The following is a 21,054-nucleotide window of genomic DNA, read 5'->3' on the forward strand; positions in this document are numbered from 1 at the left end:
ATTTTCCAATGTTTTCAAAGCCTACAAGAAAAATTTAAATTTCATTTGCATTTCTAACTAAAATCTGTTTGTTGAAAAAAAAAAATGCGTTCAAATGTTATTTGCTTCCTTTTGAGCAAAGTGGTGGCACTGGGCCTGTTATCTTTGGCAAACTTGTCTAAACTTTTCTATCTAATATTCTATATATCACTAGAGGGCACTGTGGTATTTAGGCCACTTTGACCTCTTCGAGTACTAAGAAAGGTCTTGAACTCCTGAGCCACGTCAGAAAGGTTAAAAAAGACACGTTAAAAGGGGGGTAAAATTTTTTTGGGTGACACCCTATTTTAATTTTTCTAAAACTAATAAAAAATGCATGATCAGTAGAAAAGTCAAATTCATAAAAATATACAGCTCATTTTGCAAGACTCAAAGACTTGTCACCTCGGATGTGATGGGGAAAATGTTCATCCCCATCTCCTTGAGATTTAAACTGTGAGGCTGGAATTTGATTTGCATGCATCCACAATTATAGACGGCTATTCCCTCTACATGGCTGAAGTCTCCTGCACTAACTAGAGGTAATTTCACTGCAGAACATTCAGGCGTGCAAGCCAGAGAGCCACAAATGGGTTTCAAACAATTTATGATATCCGGCCTCCTTCGACATGTATTAGCATATACCTGGTTTCTTTAACATACACTTTGTTTTTCCAAAACCACAAACATAGTTGCTGGAATTTCATGTGGAAGTGCTTAAGGGGCTGAAAGTTAACACCTTTGTGATCCATGCTGCCTCATGGTGGCTGTTAAACAAAAGCCTCTTTGTCGAGGCTTTCTTGAAATGTTTTCTTAACATGTTCCAAGTAGTTTTAGGCAGGGAACTAAAGTAAACAAGATGTTACCATGATAAAAACACTTGTGAAAACATTACAGAGCACACTTAGTAGTTTCTTTTACATAAAACTCTTCACAGTTTTGAAAAGTAAAATTCACAGAAAAAAAAAATTTAAAAAGCAAATTACCAATGAAACATCCTCTACTGTCTGCAGCCTTTGACCTTTTGGAAAGGGTCAAAGTTCCATCTCTGGGCATTTTCTTCAACATTTTTCTGTCTATTAGAACATGTATACAGTTTGTTTTGGCTTTCATAACTTACTTACATCTGACTAAAGAGCAAGGGAATTTTTGTTTTGTTTTGCATGGAGCTTTTCTCCATGAGAAATCACGGAAAGAAAAGAAATTCTTTTCAAATAGTATACTAAGCAAGGATATAAATGATACTTTTAGTAGATGTTATACAAGTGGTCGCCTAAAAGAAAAATGGAGAAATGAAAACATTTTCCCTCAAGCACACAGGAGTACATGGTGTTTGTGAAACTATGGGCCTGCCTCTGACTTTACATTCTAAGTTCAAAACAGGGAAATGTGGTCAGGATTTAACCTTCAAATCGATTCCTCATTCTGCCAATGCATTGTATGAACATTTAAAAAAAGTAGGGGCGGGGGAGCGGGGAAGAAAGGGAAGAATTACAAATCCACATTTTTACTAGTAAAGATTTTATCTTTTATCTGGTTTGAAAAGAACAAATTTAAAAAAAAAAAAAAGGACTCAAGTGGGGAGAGGAAGGAAGAACGCAGCCGGGGAGCTTCACCTCTGATGATACGGGACTTATTTTTGTTTTTCTGTTATCGGAGGATTCCAAGCAATGCAGGGCTGGGCGATTTCATTAGAGTTAGCACGAGCACCTGCTGCTATCAGTTAGCGCTAACAAATGCAACACTCACATGATAACTCATGGTTGATAGATTAAAAAAAAAAATCAACACTAGAACTGCAAGTTGTTTTCAGAAGAAACAGAAAAATAAATGCGTACAATAGACAGGGTATCTGCTGTTTCTGATAAAGTGTCCCTCTGTTGGCGGTGAGGGAAAGACAACAGGATGGTTATTTGTACAGTATTTATCTTTGAAATCAAGGGCCCTGTGGTATACCTCACCTTGGGAACAAACGCTGCAGAATGATCACAGAAAAGTGTCAAATCTCTGGTTTTGATTTACCAACAGTTATGGTATTTCTTCCCCAGGAGGGAGAAAAATAGGCTTCAGGTTTAGACCTGTGAGTCCCCCCTCCCCCCAGGCCCTGTTCCGTGAACCCCTCTCTCTATTAACAGTGGCACAGTATTGACAGATGAGATTTTTATCCTGAAGAACCAAGCTTGGCCTCTGTAACAGTTACAGCTTGTTAATCTGGAGCTGAGGAAGAGTAGAAAGCTGTTACCTGGCAAAGTCATTTCCTCTCCCCAAGTATGAACACTAGAAACTGGGTGGAAGAACCCAAGATCTAGGAAGCATAAAAACCATGGTTGGTCAATGAAGTCATGGGGCATGACACACATGGGTATTTCCCCCAAAATATGACTAACTCAAGGGTTCTGTGAATCCAAGCTAACATAACCCTGGATAGCTATGTCTGGAGCCACAAAAGCGTTCCTCAGCTAAAGACACGTTGGTGACACCAAAAATGTTCCAGCAAACTGTTGTCCAAGAGACACAGCCATACTTCTTCCTTACACATGATCAATGGCTACTTTTGCACCACAATGGCAGAGCAGAGTTGAGTGGCTGTCACAGAGACTGTATGGCCTGCAGTGCTGAAAATATTTATGCCCACCCCTTTATGGAAAAAAAAAAAGTGCCATGTCCTCCCCTCTGTATGGGACTTTTTAGCAGAGGTTTATGCTTAAAATGTTCTATTACAGAACAATTTCTTTGGATATATCCATGCTTTGTATAGTTACTCCTTTTCCTAGGTAGAAGGTAAGAAATTTGGGGACATTTAAGATTACCCATCCTAAAAATTAAATATATCTAAGTAGATTAAGAATTTGTAATGCTTTTAAATAGTGCCTAGTATGGGCTAGGCAGTTTATACGATGTACCTTTTCTTCATTCATTCCTTCATTTATCTTTTAGAGATAGGGTCTTGCTGTGTCACCCAAGCTGCAGTACGCTGGCATGATCATAGCTCACTGTGGTCTCAACCGAGCCTCCCACCTTAGCTTACCAAGTACTGAAGACTATGGGCACACACCACCACGCCCAGCTATATTTTTTAAATTTTTGTAGAGACAGGGTCTTGCTATGTTGACCAGGCTGCTCTCAAACTCTTGGCCTCAAGAAATCCTCCCACCTTAGCATCCCAATGCATTCAGGGGTGAGCCATTGTGGCTTGGCGCACCTTTTATTCCTAACAACCCTAAAAAGTGGTTACCATCCCAAATCACATGTGCTGATACTGAGGCTCAGATGATACACGGCTAGTTCAAAGAACATCTTAACAGTGTCTTCGCTACCCCACCAGCCTTTCTCCAAAACTTTCTTTACATCCACTGCCAAGGAGAAAGCAAACTGTTAATAAAAAGTACTACCTCTAACCAGGCAGTATCATGCAGTAATTAAGAGTAAGTCCTCTGAAGCCAGAATGCCTGGGTTTGGACCTCGGCTGCATCTCTTATTAGCTGTGTGACCTTGGGTACATCACTTAACCTCTCTGGGCTTTAGTTTCCTTAATGGTATGCTGGTAATAGTACTACAATATTAGCATACACTGGTTGTGAGGATTAAATGAGTTAATATATGTGAAGCACTTTGGGATTATATCTGTTTTAAGGTTCAGTGCTATTTAATAATAAACTATTACTAGGGAGGGAATAGAAAATAGGTGGAAAAAACAACTCTATGAAGTAGCACTGAAATCAAAGTCAAAGCAATGCTACCTTTTATTGAGTAAAAATACTAAGGAGAATCCAAGCAACACTGCTATCAATTTTCCTAAACAGTAAGAAATCCTTTCTAAAAAGAGGGGGATAATTGAAGAGAAGCGTAGACTAGAAAGCTTTTGGTCCACTGAAACAACTGAGGATGTTTTCAGGATCTACGAATCCAGCAATCTGAGAAAAGTACTTGATGCATCACACTCTGATGACAATGACCCCCCAGTGACATCATTCAAAGAAGCCAGGTGGTTTTTATTTGAACCACAAGAAGTTTGCTAGCTTCTTTCAGTTCAGTTCAGTTCAATGGAAAACAAAGTTGGTTTCATCAAAGCCAATTTGATTTCTCCTTAGACTGAAGTGGGAGATGTGAATCTACAAGAAGACTAATTTATTTTCCACTGTGCTAGGCAAGATCCCGATACCTGAAGACAACTCTGAATTTCCAAGAGTTAAAATCATGTTGTAGAGGAAAACTGAAATCCTGAATTTGTCACATATAACCAGTCAATGTGTAACTTGGGAAAACATCTAGGGCAGTTTCTTCTTATTCAGCATTTGCTCTCCCTTTGCTACTTTATAATATTCATTTTTATATTCTTGAACCAACTCTCATCTCTAGTCCCCACGTGGTTCATGTGGGGTGAACATCTCCCTCTGTTCTAGAGGCGGCCTGTGATGCAAGCCTGGGCAGGTCATTGGCTGAAAGCTAGAATACGTAAGTCAATCTGGGTCAATGACAGTCTGTTTAGGGCTTTTTCTGGAACTACAGGGAAAGAGGCGCACTGTGGGACTGATAAACCTGTCCTCTTCAGTTCCACTTGGAAAGGGCTCCCAAAGGAAGGCAACACAGAAAAACAGAGCTAACGGACAATCAATATTCCAACGACCTTGGTTAAATATCAGGATCCAGCCATGCTTGAAGCCGGCTGTACCACTGGACTTCCTAGCTACAGGGGCCAATTATCCCCCACTTACTTTTTTTTTTCACTTAAGCCAATTTAAGTTGGGTTTCTATCACTTACAAATAAAAGTCGTCTTACAAATATAAGTCAATAAGTAAGTATCAGGAAATAACTAAGCAATAGTTGCAGGCTGATAGTGGGCATTCCAATTCCACTGAGCAAACAGGAACTGAGAACATGCTGTGTCATGTGCAAAACCATTAATAAATAATTGATAGGTGGTTTCCTATACAAGTGCCAGATTCCTAATATCTTTAGAAGAGAAATGGGCTTTCTTACAGGAATTGAGCCTAGGCCCCAATTCTGATGATCTTTATTTTCTTTAATACTGAAATCGTTCTCTCTCCTTTTCGGGATAATCTCCTAATAATATAACCTAATTATCAGCTCACATAACAAATGAACCTATAATTTGAGGATTTTTTTAGGGTAGAAATACTTTAGCCATCAAAAAATTTTTTTAAATGAGTCTAGAAACTGTCATTTCCCTTTCTGACTCTAAAACTGATACCTGTCCCTGGGCTAGCAATTTTATAGTTCTGGAGACTTTATGACAATAAATCATATTTACAGGTGTTTATTTATCAGCCATTCTACAGATGGAGGAAATCAGTACCAAGATATTTATCAAACCTAGAACTGATGTAGAAGTAAAAAATCAGAAATTTACAAGTGGCTTCTGCCAAGTTCTTTTTTCTCATTATATAAATATGATTGAGCAAATGATCAGGAAAGAACAAAAATTCTATAGTGAGTGATTTCTAAACAAAACAAAGCCCAATTATCACTAATCTGAATAATAATAATTGTAAAGGGTTGTTGCTTAATTTAAAAGCATTGCTGCTCTGGTTGTTGGTATTTAGAAGCAATTCTGGACATCTCTTTTAAAATATCTGTACATATTTAAGTTTTCAATGATCACATAATGCTCTCGTATAATACTGAGGCAAGGAAGCTATAAAATAGATTCACAGGCTTCCACATTCATTAATCAAAAAATTATATTCACCAAAACTGCTTGCAGGTAACACTGGATCTCTCTCTAAGGATGGCTTTATTACAATATTTGTATCCAGGTCCATAAAGATAGACACAGAGATTGTTCTAACAATATAAAGACCACACAAAACTGGAGACCTGCACATAAATCAGCTCACCCCTGTTTCCCTGGGGCTTGAATGAGAGAGAGAAGCTAGAAGGAAATGGTCCCCAACACCCAATTTGTAAACCATCACAGGCCCAGATGTACACATGGGCATATATGTTATAGTTATACATGTGCATATGTTTGATTATCAAACAATGTCTATAATATGGAACATTATATTCAATTCATAGGTTAATGATTCAATGATATTATGAATATATTTATATGATACAAAAATGCAGGGCAGTTTGGTCTAATTTCTTTTTTAACTTACAAGGTAACACAAGGGATAGCACAGAAGCATTTCACTTCATCTATGAGATTAATGTATTTCCTTACGGAGATGCTTTATCGGTGTTATAGCTTCAAATTAAAGTTAGGCCACTCTCCCTATAAGGACAAGAATCTGAACTAAAGTTAATACCAATATAGGAAGTTAAGAATCAAATTGGTAGCTTTCCTTGGCATCCACTTTCTACATTTATAAAGTCAATTGTATAAAAAGGAATGGGCCCAATCACAAAGATGCAATTGGCCAGTAATTGACGCCAATTTTATAAAAATATAGTGCATGTTATTGATTTATGTAAGGATATGAATAAAAGTAAAAGCTAAATAACTGCAAGTTTAATACTGGGATCTTTTTTTTTTTTTAAATGCTTGTCACTCTGAAAAATGGGTAAACACAGGCTCTTACTGAGACTTATGCCTTTAGATCTAAGTCTTTTTCCAACTGTAGTACAACCCTCAATAGATTTTGTAACTATTCCTATGACAGTGTACTGGACCTTATGATTTAGAGTCCACTCGCAAAAGGGTGAAGTGAAACTCTTCATCAAAAAGGCATTTTATGAGCAAAAGCATTTGTGGGAGGTGATGGCATGTAAAAGAAGAAAAAAATAAAATCATTCTTACTTTAGAAATGATTGGAAATCTTCGCACACTGCTTCACAGCCTGGCCACTTGCACACACCATGTCCATAGAGAGGATGGCTATGGGGGTGCTCCTCATGGGACATACTGAAAGAAAACACACAGAAGACCAGAAAATGAATTTGCTGCCAAGAACCATTCCACCAGACGAGGATATAAAAGGTAGGAGGAGCCCACATGGCCAAATGTGGACAAGACAAATTTGTGATTTTCCCCATCCCATGTAATTGACTAATTCTGCATTGTTTGCTAAAAGCAAGAGTTAAAGTGTACCTAAATATGTTTTGTCAAATGTTAGAAATGTACATCTATGTATGAAAAAGTGTTTGACGGGCTTTTGTTAGATGCAAAGCTCTTTACTCAGACTGCGAAGGAGTCTTTAAAAAGCTAGAACTTACTTCATCTACATAATGATAATTATAAAATCTGTACTTGATTTTGAGATTCTCATGCTGTATCTACAAGGAATATTATCCATTTTTTCCTCTTTCCTTCCCCTAGAAACTGCTTTCATATAATCACATATTTTTTCCCAAGTTAATTTTATCCAGCAGAGTACAATTAAATAATTTAGAATAATACAAAAATAATTTAGAAAGATAAATATATCCAAGCAGATGATTAGCTTAAAAAAAAAAAAAGCTAATAATGGCAAAGAAGATTATACTCCTAAAATTCCTAACACCAAGAGTGAGCGAAAATTTGCATGAACATGAAGGGGTTAATCCTCCAGTGGGGTTCCAATCAATACGTAATGATTTGGCCACACGGATCCAAGTCATGGGATGCTTTGATCCATACCATGTGGTGCTCGGGGAAGAGTATCTGTTGCACTCGCCGATGAACCATATTCTCAAATATTTTCTCTATTATATTTCTGCAACCAGACTTCTTTCAGAAAAATTATTTTTACAGTTGTTTCCATAACCTTACATTCCATCAAACAGAAATGTAAAACTAACACTGAGAGTTCTGTTTCGTACTCAAGTGCACACCCTTCCCGAGAAGGGCTATTTTACAACTTACTCAACTGCCTCTGCCTGACTTTGAACTTCAAGCACAGTCAACGTTGATATCACACACACACACACACACACACACACGAGGCCTGTATTTCATTCCATGTTGCCATCAGGATGTATATTCATGTATTCTATCAATTCACATTCATGGAGCATATGTACACAAATGTCACTTGTGCAATCCACAGTAAGTGTATTATGAACACACTAAAGAGAATAAAAAACAGACACACAGACACACAGAACTACACCTGATCAATGATCATAAGGGCTTCCTGTGACTTCTGAATGATTTTGCTGGGAATCTAATATAATTTAAAGATAATGACAAGCTATTTTGCCCTAACATAGAAAATAGGTCTTAAAACAAAAACCAAACAAACAAAAAGATAGAAAAATAACTTATAAAAATACAGAAAAGTGCCCCTCATACAAGAAAGGATTAAAACAAGGGAGCTCAAGTAGTTACAGTGATATTTATAAAGCCAAACCATAAAAGGATATTCTCTAAGCAGTTAGGAGGGTAAAACTACATTTGGACTCAAGGAAAGAATTACTACCTATTTGTGTTCACCTTCAGCTGTGTGAATGAATAAAATCGGTACTATGCAAAAATAGAATTTTTAAAACTTGCTAACAGTATTAGAAATAAAAGAGTACTTCAAAAGTAGAATTTTCAGATATTCCAAGAGGGAAGAAAATCATATAAAAATAAAACTTCTCATCCACAGCTTAAAAAGAAAAGAAAAATATCCCAAACTTGGTAATTATTTTCTTTGGCAATTTTATTAAGATTATTTAAACTATTCTTAGAACTTTATAAGAGTAATACATAGTTGTTGTAGAAACCTTGGAAAATCCTGACCCCCCCCAGAAAAAAAATACCTTCAAATACGTACTTGATAAGGTAAGAAAGATATTAATATTTACAACATTCTTTTAGATATAACATAATTTTTAAAATACTTTCTCATGTTCTCAACTGATCTTCAAGAACCTTATTTACTGATGGGTAATAGTTCATCACATACCATCCTAACTCTAGTTACATGGCAAAATTTATTCAACGTCCTTCTATTTTGGACACTGAGTTTCTCTTCATGTTTGTTATATTTGCAAATAATGTTAGAAACAAAATTTACCAGGTTAAACATCCCAGTATATAACATCTGACTGCTACCAGAAGATACATTCAGAGAAATAGGATCACTCAATTAATGAGTACTTAAATTTAAAATTAACTGTGAATATTCTATCAAGTTGCTCTTGAAAAATGCCACATGCTGAGTGCATTCTTAGCCAGTATACATATTTTGTGTGATTTTTTCCTATTTAGAAACCAGGAGCCTGAACTAGTTAGGATGAAAAATATTACTAGTTAAGAACTGTGAGTATGTTAAATGGGTGTGCTTCTTGGGTTACACTGAAAATAATAGTATGAGAGAAAATAGTAATATGCATTCACTAGCAGGATTTTGGACTCATAATGTGCAGGATTTAACACCAAGTTTGCTGTTCCCTATCCGGTTTTTGGTTAACTTACTTGCGCAGGATCCAAGATCTGAATAAAAACTATTCACATCTAAGAATTTACTTTCAGTTCAACTTGTTATCATTACTTCAAAGTAAGGACAGATAATGACTCACTAGGGCCTTAGAAGGCAACCAGTTGTGCCTGAAGTCTAAAGAAACTCAAACTCTTCACACATGGGTACACATTTATATATTCAGAGGACTGCTTGTGAATTTGTTTTCGTTAAAACAACTTCTTTATTATGAAAAGATTACATGCTCTTATTTTCACAAGTTCACATATTAAACTGCTGTGGCTACCAAGGAAGTGCACCCCACACCCCAACCTAGGCATCGTTTACCATTCTGGTTTATATTACGTTTCTCTTCTAATGTATTATTATTTTCAAAATGGAAACTTACTGTACACAGTGTTGTCATTTGCTTTTAATATTTAATATATAACGATACTTAGAATACACAATTGTCTGAAATAAAGTGTCTGGCTTTGGAAAAAGAGAGAACAGGCTGGCAAGGTGTCTTGACAGCATCTCTTTGGAAAGATACCTAAAAAACGGGAACCACTCTTGCCTCTGGGGAGGGATACAGGGAGTAGGAGGAGCAGGTAGCAGAGAAACTTAGTTTTCACCATACTTTTTGTATCTTTTGAAGTTTTAATTCTGAGCATTGTAGGAACTGTTGCTGTGCAATTGTTCGTTTTGTGTACATATACGGGTGTATGCATGTATGTATGCATATGTGTGTGGCAAAAAAAAAAAAAAAAAAAAGAATCAAGTGCTATGCAGGACTTGATTTCCAGTCTGCCGTGTGCTCTAACAGTGGCACGGTGAATAGCACACACCCGGCTGCATGTGTGGCTGTGGTTCGCTTCTAGCCTTGCACTCATTCTGCATGAAGCGTCACCGGACAACACCAGGTGCACCTCTGAATGGGAGCTTTTCTGTTTTCTCAAAAAAGTGGAACAAGCATTTATATTCTTACTGCCTTTTGGGTCATGCCAAAAAGGACAAGAAGGGAAATAAAAATGAGAAAAATAAAGTTTTTATCTTGAGTTAATTTAGAGCTACATTTTTTACAGGATGAAACCTGGTAGGGAAAGGATGATCTGGGCATCCGATGGTAGAATAAAGCAATGAGCCTAATAATTTAAATAAATTGTTCAAGGGTGGACTCACCAGTGTGTAAGTATCGTTTCTGAAAAGCTGCCAGGGTCAGTGATGAAAAAAGATACATTTTGTTTTTACGGGATTTAAACATGTTTGTCCCAAAATTAAACTCTTAAAACTTTAGGGTCAGTTGTTTAGCAAGGTGTATTTTACTACAAACTCCCAGGCTGAAAATTCCTAGGGGCAGGGATCACTTATTCATCTCCATATACACAGCACCTCCAACACAAAGAACATGGGTTTGAGGCTGGGCATGGTAGCTCATGCCTGTAATCCCAGCACTTTGGGAGGCCAAAGCGGGTGGATCATTTAAGGTCAGGAGTTTGAGACAAGCCTGGCCAACATGGTGAAACCTCGTCTCTACTAACAACTACAAAAAATAGTCGGGCGTGGTGGTGGACACCTGTAATCCCCAGCTACTCGGGAGGCTAAGACAGCAAAATCACTTGAACCCGGGAGGCAGAGGTTGCAGCGCGCTGGTTCACACCACTGTACTCCAGCCTGGGTGACAGAGCGAGATACGGTCTTAAAAAAGAAAAAGAAAAAGAAAAAAAAAAAAGAACATGGGGCTTGATAAATGTTAGGTGAATTTATGAATGAACAGACAGTAAATATATTGTTCAATTTCATTTCTGTGTGGATATATACTCAATTGGTATTTGCGTTTTTAAAAAAAAAATCTTGTAGGTAAAGACCAGAATTATGCAAAGCATAAGAAACTATCGCTATGACACTTTCTATTATTTAATTTTATTCTGAATATATAAAACACAGATAGTATGCATTTGAGAAAAGCCAGTTAATTTAAATTTTTCTTGATAATCCTTGATATGTAAAAATTAAATATAATTTTAACACAAAAATAGTGATAGCACTTCAGATTAGAAAGAACCAACTTGCCATGAAAAGTATAATTACATATAAATATGTAATAATTCCTGACATTATATGGGTACCGAATATACTATATATTCAGTAGGATATAAGGATGTCATTTTTTTTTTTGAGACGGAGTTTCACTCTTGTCGCCCAGACTAGAGTGCAATGGCACCATCTCAGCTCACTGCAACCTCTGTCTCCCCAATTCAAGCGATTCTCCTGCCTCAGCTTCTCGAGTAGTGAGGATTATAGGCATGTGCCACCATACCTAATTTTTGTATTTTTAGCAGAGATGGGGTTTCCTTACATTGGGCAGGCTGGTCTCGAACTCCCAGCCTCAGGTAATCTGCCCACCTCAGCCTCCCCAAGTGCTGCGATTACAGGCGTGAGCCACTGCGCCTGGCCAAAGGTGTCACTTTCAATGACAGTTAAGTAGGATATTTTGTCCTATTTATTTTTTCTCCATCAAAATATACCACCCAAAGTCTTCAACACTGACCTTAGTTTTTGAGACAATTTTATATAATGGTTAGGGTTCCTTACAATGACTTCATGGTTACTTTCTGAAGGTTACTACTTAACCAAAGCTTTCTGAAACTGGTATTATTAAATTCACCTGCCAAACAAGGAGAACTTCTCAACTCTGCTGTCTGCAGTCTTTCTTTAGTGATCCTTACACTGTCCGTCCTGTAACCCACATTTCCCCTGTGGTAACTAAGAGGGAGGAATCTCTGAAGGAGACGAGAGGAGTGACCGTGCTATCTGCCAAGCCATTTCCTGCCAACTGTAATGCCAACTTTCCCTTCACCTGAAGGCAGATTCCCAGCTTTTCGTGTGCACTGACCCAAATTCTCATGTCTGTCTTTTATGTCTTCCCTTAATTTTTCTTCCCTTTTCCAAATTTGCCTCTGTTTTCCTCCTCTCCAAACTTCTGATTCATCTGTAGCAAAAGGCTACATACATCTGTGACCATTAGGGCTTGTGCCTCCCTGCACACACCAAGAAAAAAGACATCTTGGCTGGGCACCAGTGTGGTGGTGCATGCCTGTAATCCCAGTTACCCAGGAGGCAGGGGGGTCACTAGAACCTGAGGGGCAAAGGCCACAGTGAGCTGAGATTCCACCACTGCACTACAGCCGGGGCGACAGAGCAAGACTGTCTCCAAAAAAAAGCTCTTGCCCAAATTATAAACTGTATTTTATTTCACTGGCATGTTATTTGATAAATTAAATTATATAAGACTATGTTGGTTGTTCTCCAGTCACTCAAAATTGCAGAAATACATGTGTTTTACTGAGTTATATAGTTTCATATATCATACAGTTCACTCATTTTAAGTGTATAATTCAATGGTTTTGAATATATTCACGAAGTTGTATAACCATCATCACGAACTAATTTTGGAACATTTTTATCATCCCTCAAAAGAAATTGTGTACCCATTAGCAGTCATTCCCATTTCCTCCCAACTCCCAGCCCCTGCCAAAAACTAATCTTTCTGTCTCCAGAGGTGTGTCTATTTCGGACACTTCACATAAAGAGAATCATACAACATGTGTTCTTTTGTGCCCGGCTTCTTTCACTTCCCATAATGCCTTGGAGGCTCACTGGTTCACTGCAGCATTTATTAATACTTGATTCCCTTTTGTAGCTGAATAGTATTCCATTGTACATACATAGCCCATTTATCCATGCATCTATTGATGAACACTTGGGCTATTTCCACATTTTGGCTATTATGAGTAATGCCGCTATGAACATGTACGTACATGTACTCTATCTGCTTTCAATTTTATGGGATATCTTAGGCGTTGAATTATTGGGTCCTATGGTGACTCTATGGCTGACGTTTGGAGGAACTTTGAGACCACTTTCCAAAGCATTTTATATTCTCACCAGCACTGTGTGCCTTGCCAACACTTGTTATGGATCTTTATTCTAGCCATCCTCATGGCTAGAAAACAGCACCTTACTGTGCTTTTGATTGAATCTCCCTAATGATGAATGAGGCTGCACACATTTCCACATGCTTACTGCCACGTGTGTATCTTTCACAGAAAAATGTCTAGTCAAAGTCTTTGCCTATTTTTTAATTGGGTTATCTTTTTGCAAATATTTACTCCTGTTTTGTGGGTTGTCTTTTTACTTTCTTTACGGTGTGCTTTAAAGCATAAACATTTGAATTCCGATGAGGTCCAATTTATATATTTTTTCTTTGGTTCCTTCTGTTTCGGTGTTACATCTCTGAAACCATTGCCTAACACAAGGTAACAAAGATTTACTTCTAAGTTTGCTTCCAAGAACTTCACTGGCATGTTATTTGATAAATTAAATAGTTTTAGCTTTCGCATTGAAGCCGAGGGTCTGTTTTATGTTAATTTTTGAATACGATAGGATTCAGGGGTCCAACTTCATTTTTTTGAATGTTGTCTCAGCACCATTTGATGAAAACACTACTCGATCCCCAATGAATAGTGTGATACTTTTGTCAAAATTCAACTGAACATAAATTTAAGTGCTGGGATTTTTAAAATTTCATTTGCCTTAGATTTCTCTTTTCCCAACACACTACCTATGTTTTCAAAAGAATTTATAGTTAAAATTATATAATAACTTTTGAAATTACATTAAGCCATAAAATAACTTTTGAGGTCTGACGGGTAGGGGGAGAGACAGATTTTTAATAAAAATAAAACCACAGCAGCTGAACTTTTTGAAGAATAAGTGCCTAGGAGCAACTTTGTTTCCCAGATCCTGTTGATTCTTTGTGTACTGAAAAACCTTTGCATTAGGTGCTATGTGGCTCTCTGCTTAACATGTAAATAAAATGTAACTGTTCCTTTCACTGAAGGCGAGCGCTATTTCTATATAGGAAGGGTTGGGAGCACAGTGTCCGAAGGCCTCATTTGTCATTAGCTTTGCTTGTATAACCAGGAAGCCTGCAAGTCCTTTCACTGCTCTGCCCTCCAATTCCCTCACTTAAAAACTGAAGAGAATCACACAAGAGCTCCTCCCAGTGGTAAAACCTCCACCAAACTTCCACCAAGGATATGCAGATGGCAAAGGAACAGGCACCAATGGCACATGCTGGTACTGACAAGATGAATAAGAAGTAGGTGCTGAATGGATATCCTTTAAAGGAGTGAATGAAGCCTTTCAGGAAGGAGTAACAGTGTCTTTATCACAGCTGTGGAGCAGGAGGCTGGCTGCTTCTCCCCTCTCACTCATCCCTGACCCACTGCAAATATACACACCAAAAAGCATGATACATCCCCTTTCCCACCCGCTTTGACTGTCCTGCCTGCCTCCCTTCCCCACTGGCCACATTCCTCATTCCCACCACTTAGGCTTTTTCATCCACCCAGCCAACATTTATGGAACTCCAACCCTGAGGTAGGCACCCAGCATACTCATCAGTAAAGCCATTTTGTTGACAAGACTTCCATGTCTCTCTCTCTTGTCTGTTACCCTTCCAAATTATTTGGTCTCATGTCCACAAGCACATCTGTATGTCTACCTAAAAACACTGTATGCCACAGAATCCTCCTCCTTCAGGTCCATCCCAGCCTGTGATTTTTGTCTGGACTGCTTATTCCTAGTCGAAACATTACATTAAATTAGACATGTTGGGTTTCTAGAAAGCTTTCTCTTCATACACAATTTTAGGCCTGTCTACTAAAGAGTGTCTTAGGCTACACTTAGGCTACAATGGCATGTGTCAATGGAAGCCACTACTACTTTAAAGCTTTTACATTTATTTGCTGAGTCTTCAATGACAAGTTATACGAAATGATCCTTTCTCTCTTCTCTCTCTTCACTTTTCAGTTCTTATCACATTTCTCTGCCTGCGACTTCGCTATCATGTCTTACTTTCAATGAGATTGTACTATCATATCACATACTTCTTAGGTTTGGAGATGGGAAAATGAATTTGATATGAGAATATTCTAGTGATGAAGTCACATCTGAAAATATAATCAGACTTCTGATGTGAAATCACCAAATTTGCAAAAACTAACTGCTATCAAGTATTTGTGAAATATTTGATCATTAACTCAAATAAAACATGCCCAGACACACAAAATGATAACAAACTAGATGAGCTGGCCTTGAAACTTGATCGCAACAACCTTTTCCTAAGAAGAGCAAGGTAGACTGATGATCTCAAAGAGAAGATTCCTTAAATATTCAGCATCATTTTCCACTTGACAGTTTATTCTTCCAGTACTTTTAAAAATACTACTGTATATCTCCTCAAAATCAGCTGGAAGTCCAATCACAGTCTCTTGCAGCAAACAGAATGACAGGTCGTTTCCTCACATTCCGCACTGTAGCATCAGGGGGAAAAGGTCTTATACCTGCCCAGAGAAGAGCAGATGAAACATGGGAACAGGAGAAATGACGATGCAAGAGCTGCATGCATTTCCCTGGCAGCTTTGTAAAAATGACCTTTCTCCTTCAACTGTCACTGAAAACACTTTGAGAAGCAGATGGGCTTCTGATTTCCCACCCAAGAGTTGGGAGACAACTTGGACACTGCATTTCTAGCGCACTGCCTTCATTTTCGCTTCTCACTCACTGCAGAAAAACACCACCCTACATGTTTATTAATCAGTTTGTCCAAAAGTAAGTTGACAATGGGTTCTGTAATCCTCCCACAAAGAGAAGGGTATCTCATTAAAGCCTATTAAAGGGCCTACCCTAGAGTGAATCAGGATGGAGTTCTCTACAAACTGTAACAAATGCACGCGCTTCTCTCTCTTTCTCTCCCATGCAGGGAATCCTTGACTCTCCTTCCCCAGAACGCTCATCATCTCAATTTTCTGCTGCTTTTCAAATCATGTTTAATTAGAGGATTTCACATTCCCTTGTGATATGATATTCATGAGTAAAACTTGCGATTGGAGTGACTGTGAATTAGTCTATTAAGTGCCAGATTTGTGCTTTTAAACAATGATGGAGATTATTGTTATTATCTGTTCTCAATATTGTGCTCCGAGATGTGAGGACTACCTTAACTAACTTTACATCTGAAATACAAGCTCTTTAACCATTTATGTCCAGAGTTGGTTTTTTTTTTTTTTTTTTTTTTCCCACTCCCCTTCTTTCTTGACTTGCAGATTATGCTGGAAGAAATACAACATTGTCTTTCTATAGCCATCCTCAGGGCATGGCCCATTTGTGGTGTGCTGGGTGGGTTTGTATGGTATACCCTCACTTTCATAGTTCAGAACTTACATGCATCTGCATTGGAAAAAGGTTTTACGAGTACGTAAGAAACATGATCTCAGTAGTTACTTTTTACACAACCTATTTAAGTGAGACAATTTATGAACAATATTAAGTAGACAGTAGTAATAAGCATATGCAGATAAGCCAAAAATTGAGAATGGCAGGAGAAGGCCTCAAAGAACGCTCACTGGGCCCTAAGCGACGGTGAGAACTGCGTCTGGGGAAAAGGGCACAGAACTTTCCTTTTTCATTGCTATTCCTAGAGTAGTGCTTCTCAAACTTTATTATAGCTACAAATCTGACTGGGTGGTTCTGGGTGGTACGGTGGGGCACAACTATGCATGTGGAAGAAGCCCCCAGAGCTGCTGGGCCATGGACCATAAATTGAGTACCAAGGATCTTGGGTGCTCCCTGCTCTGATCTGACCTAAAAATGTCTGTGCTCAAAGAAAACAGTCACAAGGATGCCCTCTCTATAAAACGTGGGTTGAAAAGCAAGGTGGACGAACAAAGATAAATATGGAAAGGGGAGGCACTGGGCAACTTCACCAAGTAATAGTTGCAAACTCACAGAAATGCTTGTGGCCCAAAGTTATTTAAACATTAATGCAAGGTTGTATTTCCTTTGTTTTCCGAAATATAACAAAACAGGTAAGGCTGAAGGAAGTTAGCACAGGGAAAAGGTCACTTTCTGTTTCTGTTTAACAAACACCAATTTTACATCAGCACAGGTCTGTAGGCTGATACGTTTGCCAGATATTACACTGATCAAGAACATCCCAGAGTAAACTACTGATTCAATGAGTTTGACAGCATCTCAAAACTTCAGTCCTCAAACTCTGGATCTGGTTTAAGTGTCTTCTAAGCCTGGTTCATATCCCTGAGGATGTATGTGAGGAAAAGCAGTCACGAATCCACTTTCGAGGAAGGTTAAGTGACAGACTTGAATTTTTCAAGAAAATCAGGGTATACCATGAAGGCAGGGTTTCCGTGCACTTGGCACAGTACCATATTGTCAAGGTCCCTTCCCTCTGAAAAATGAGAAAAACCTATCAAAACATCCCAACTTGTGATATGCACACACTCGATGGGGTCCACACAATGTCAAGTGGAACAAGAAATTATACTTTGAAGATTTGCAGATATATCTTAATTTGTAACAGACCAAAATGTATCTAGCGTCTGCAACTTCTGGTTTCACAGACATCGTTGCTTAGAATGAGGCTCATTTTATGTGAGAAATGACTTGACGTAAAGGAAATAATACATATAACAACATAAGCAGATAGGACTAACCTCAGGACAATGAAGCACATATTCAAACGACTCAAGTTTGGAAAAGCACAAGCTCATAGAGTAGTCCCTGAGGATCCAGTCTGTAGCTGGACTAACTTTGCAGGTTGACACTGACTCAGGAGCAAGTCTCTGAAGACATACTTTAATTTGAATGTTCACTGGGGACGGAAGAGCCTCAGGGTCATTCTGGACTTACGGGTCAAAGACCCATAAAGGCCCCAGCAGCATAGTGCAGTGTGTCTGATGCTTTTAGGACTAGAGCTTCTTTCTTCAGATTTAAGGGCCTCTCATTTGTAAGCTGCCTATGTTACTAGCAATTGGCTGCTTTACCAATGGCAAGAACCTGAGGCTATGTGCCGCGAAAGGTAGTTAAGTCTGGCAGTTATTTTCATCACCAACCATGTCACCCATCTCCCTTGCCTCCTCCGTTTTCAGCCACACTGGGCAAAATGTGCCATCTTGATTCCCAGACGCCAGGAGTAGGTGGCACAGCAGGAGAACAGAGCAGAGGATCAGAGCTGTGGTAGCTGAAGCTGGTTGGTGTGTTTGGATCACAATGCTATCGCAAACACAGAGCAGGTGATGACAAGCACAAAATGCCTGTATTTGCAACGTGGTGAGTGAAGAAATAAATAAAGGAAAAGAACAAGAAAAGGCAGAGGTCCAGCTTTTGTTTCTGACACCAGTAAGGGCTATGCTGAGTTTGTAACTAAGAGTTTACCACTGGCAGTATTAACACTGGGATCTTGTTAAGAAAACAGAATCCTTTCCAAAAAGTGGTATAAGCAACTGTGTCAATAAAGACACAAGGATAACTAATCCAAAAATTATTAACACCATTAGGCAGGCATTCTCATTATGTCAATGCAAGTGTGTTTGCACTGGTGAGTCACATGGTCTATGTGGAACCCTGTCCATATGTCAGAGGAACCAATGACACCCAAAAAAACCCGAAGAGCATAAACAAAGTTCCAATATTAATTCTTATTTTGTTCCCCTCCCCAGTACGCTATGGAAGTCAGCACAAGATTTCTAAGAGTTACATCAGACTCCAAAAGTAGAAGAACCATACACAAGGACCAGACCAGAAAGCGGGAGATGAAGGGACAGGTTAGCCAAAGATACAAAATGGCTCAAAATGATCAGGCACTTGCTTGTGTGTTTCCACGGAATTACTCCCTACCTTAAATGTAATTACGTTCCCTTCTCTATAGTACAAGATGCCTCATTATCATTCAGTGGGGTAAACTCTTCTCCACCTTTAATTCAACAGATTTTATTAAACACCTACTTTGTGAGAATCCTGTTGGGTTCTCGTATCAGTCTCCAAAATTGGGATGCATATGACCTACTGAGTCATAATGTTAAGATTTCTGTATATACATATTAAAATTAGAACTTGGAAGGCCGGGCGCAGTGGCTCAAGCCTGTAATCCCAGCACTTTGGGAGGCCGAGGCGGGTGGATCACGAGGGCAAGAGATCGAGACCATCCTGGTCAACATGGTGAAACCCCGTCTCTACTAAAAATAATAATAATAAAAAAAGGCGTAGCTGGGCATGGTGGCGCGTGCTTGTAATCCCAGCTACTCAGGAAGCTGAGGCAGGAGGATTGCCTGAACCCCGGAGGCGGAGGTTGCGGTGAGCCGAGATCGCGCCATTGCACTCCAGCCTGGGTAACAAAAGTGAAACTCTGTCTCAAAACAAAACAAAACAAAACAAAACAAAACAAAACAAAACAAAACACTTGGAAACGAATATACACATTTCTCACCCTCTTTGCCACTACTTTTTATAACATAAGTAATATATTAGGAGTATGTATATAATTGATTAATAAATATATTTAGTAGGGAGGGGTATGTATTCAACATTTTTATACTGATGGGGTGAAAAATCAAGTTTGGTGGTCACTGGCGTTGATTGCAACTATAAATAAGTCCTCATCCTCCGAAAGAGTTCTACCCATTTCTCCAGTTGGGGAGAGAGTGATAACTGAACAGATAGCTGGAACCTAAATACGGTAACATTTGATCTGGGCCTTAACGTATCAGTAGGAGCTCAGGTGATGAAAGGAAGAGAACGAGAGCAGAGAACTGAAGCACAAACACAAAAGAATCTAAGACAAAACCAAAGCACTTACAAATGAGATTAAGGGCAAAATTGAAATAAAAAATTTTAACAATTTTTTGTTGCATAAAATAGCTTATATTGTGCCAATTTTTCTCCCCCAAATGTTGAGTCTTGGCACTGAAACCTGGATTTTCCTAATGGTAATCCAGATCACTTCTCCGTCACTTTGAACTTAGTAGAATGCCACACCATAAGGATAGCAGGTGGAGATGTTGTAGGGCAGTGGTTCTCAGAGTATGATCCCAGGGAACTTACAAAAGATGCAAATCTGGGGGCCCCGCCCCAATTTACTGAATCAAAAACATGAAGGGTGGGGCACAGCAGCCTGTACATGAGCCAATCCTCCAGGGGATTCTGAGGCAAGCTAAAGACTGACATGTAACTATAGCAGAAACTTCGACTTCCTCCTGCTTCAGAGCATCTACAGGTATTGACAACAGCTAACCAGGTTCTCTTGCAGCAGCAGTCCCCAACCTTTTGGCACCAGGGACTTTTTTCATGGAAGACAATTCCTCCAGGAACCAGGGACAGGGAATAGCTTCGGGATGATTCAAGCATATAATATTTATCATGTATTTATTTCTATTACATTATAATATATAATGAAATAATTATACAATTCACCATAATGTAGAATCATTCGGGAGCCCTGAGCTTATTTTCCTGCAATTATAGACAGTCCCGTCTGGGGGTGATGGGAGACAATGACAGATCATCAGGCATTAGATTCTCATAAGGAGTATGCAACCTAGATCGCTTGCGTGTGCGGTTCACAGCAGGGTTCACGCTCCTGTGAAAACCTAATGCCTCCACTGATCTGATAGAAGGCGAAGCTCAGATGCTATTGTGAGTGATGCGGAATGGCTGTAAATATAGATGAAACTTCGCTTGCTCACCTGCCTCACCTCCTGCCATGTGCCCTGACTCCTAGCAGAACATAGACCAGCATGTCTGTGAACTAGGGGTTGGGGACCCCTGTCTTACAGCATCTGTGGC

The 21,054-nt window shown here is 38.8% G+C and overlaps 1 protein-coding gene across 12 annotated transcripts in view; it reads right to left on the minus strand.

Annotated features, from left to right (window-relative positions):
* Window positions 1–21,054, minus strand: part of FOXP1 (forkhead box P1) — a 432,878-nt gene that overhangs the window by 49,417 nt on the left and 362,407 nt on the right. For all 12 annotated transcript variants that reach the window (XM_074404548.1, XM_010350106.3, XM_074404545.1 and 9 more), the window contains one exon: window positions 6,783–6,887. In XM_074404548.1, the coding sequence (XP_074260649.1) occupies window positions 6,783–6,887 (105 nt within the window). The remainder of the gene's footprint in view (window positions 1–6,782; window positions 6,888–21,054) is intronic.

Source organism: Saimiri boliviensis, chromosome 8, assembly GCF_048565385.1.
Source record: "Saimiri boliviensis isolate mSaiBol1 chromosome 8, mSaiBol1.pri, whole genome shotgun sequence".
In the NCBI taxonomy this organism is placed as follows: Eukaryota; Metazoa; Chordata; class Mammalia; order Primates; family Cebidae; genus Saimiri; species Saimiri boliviensis.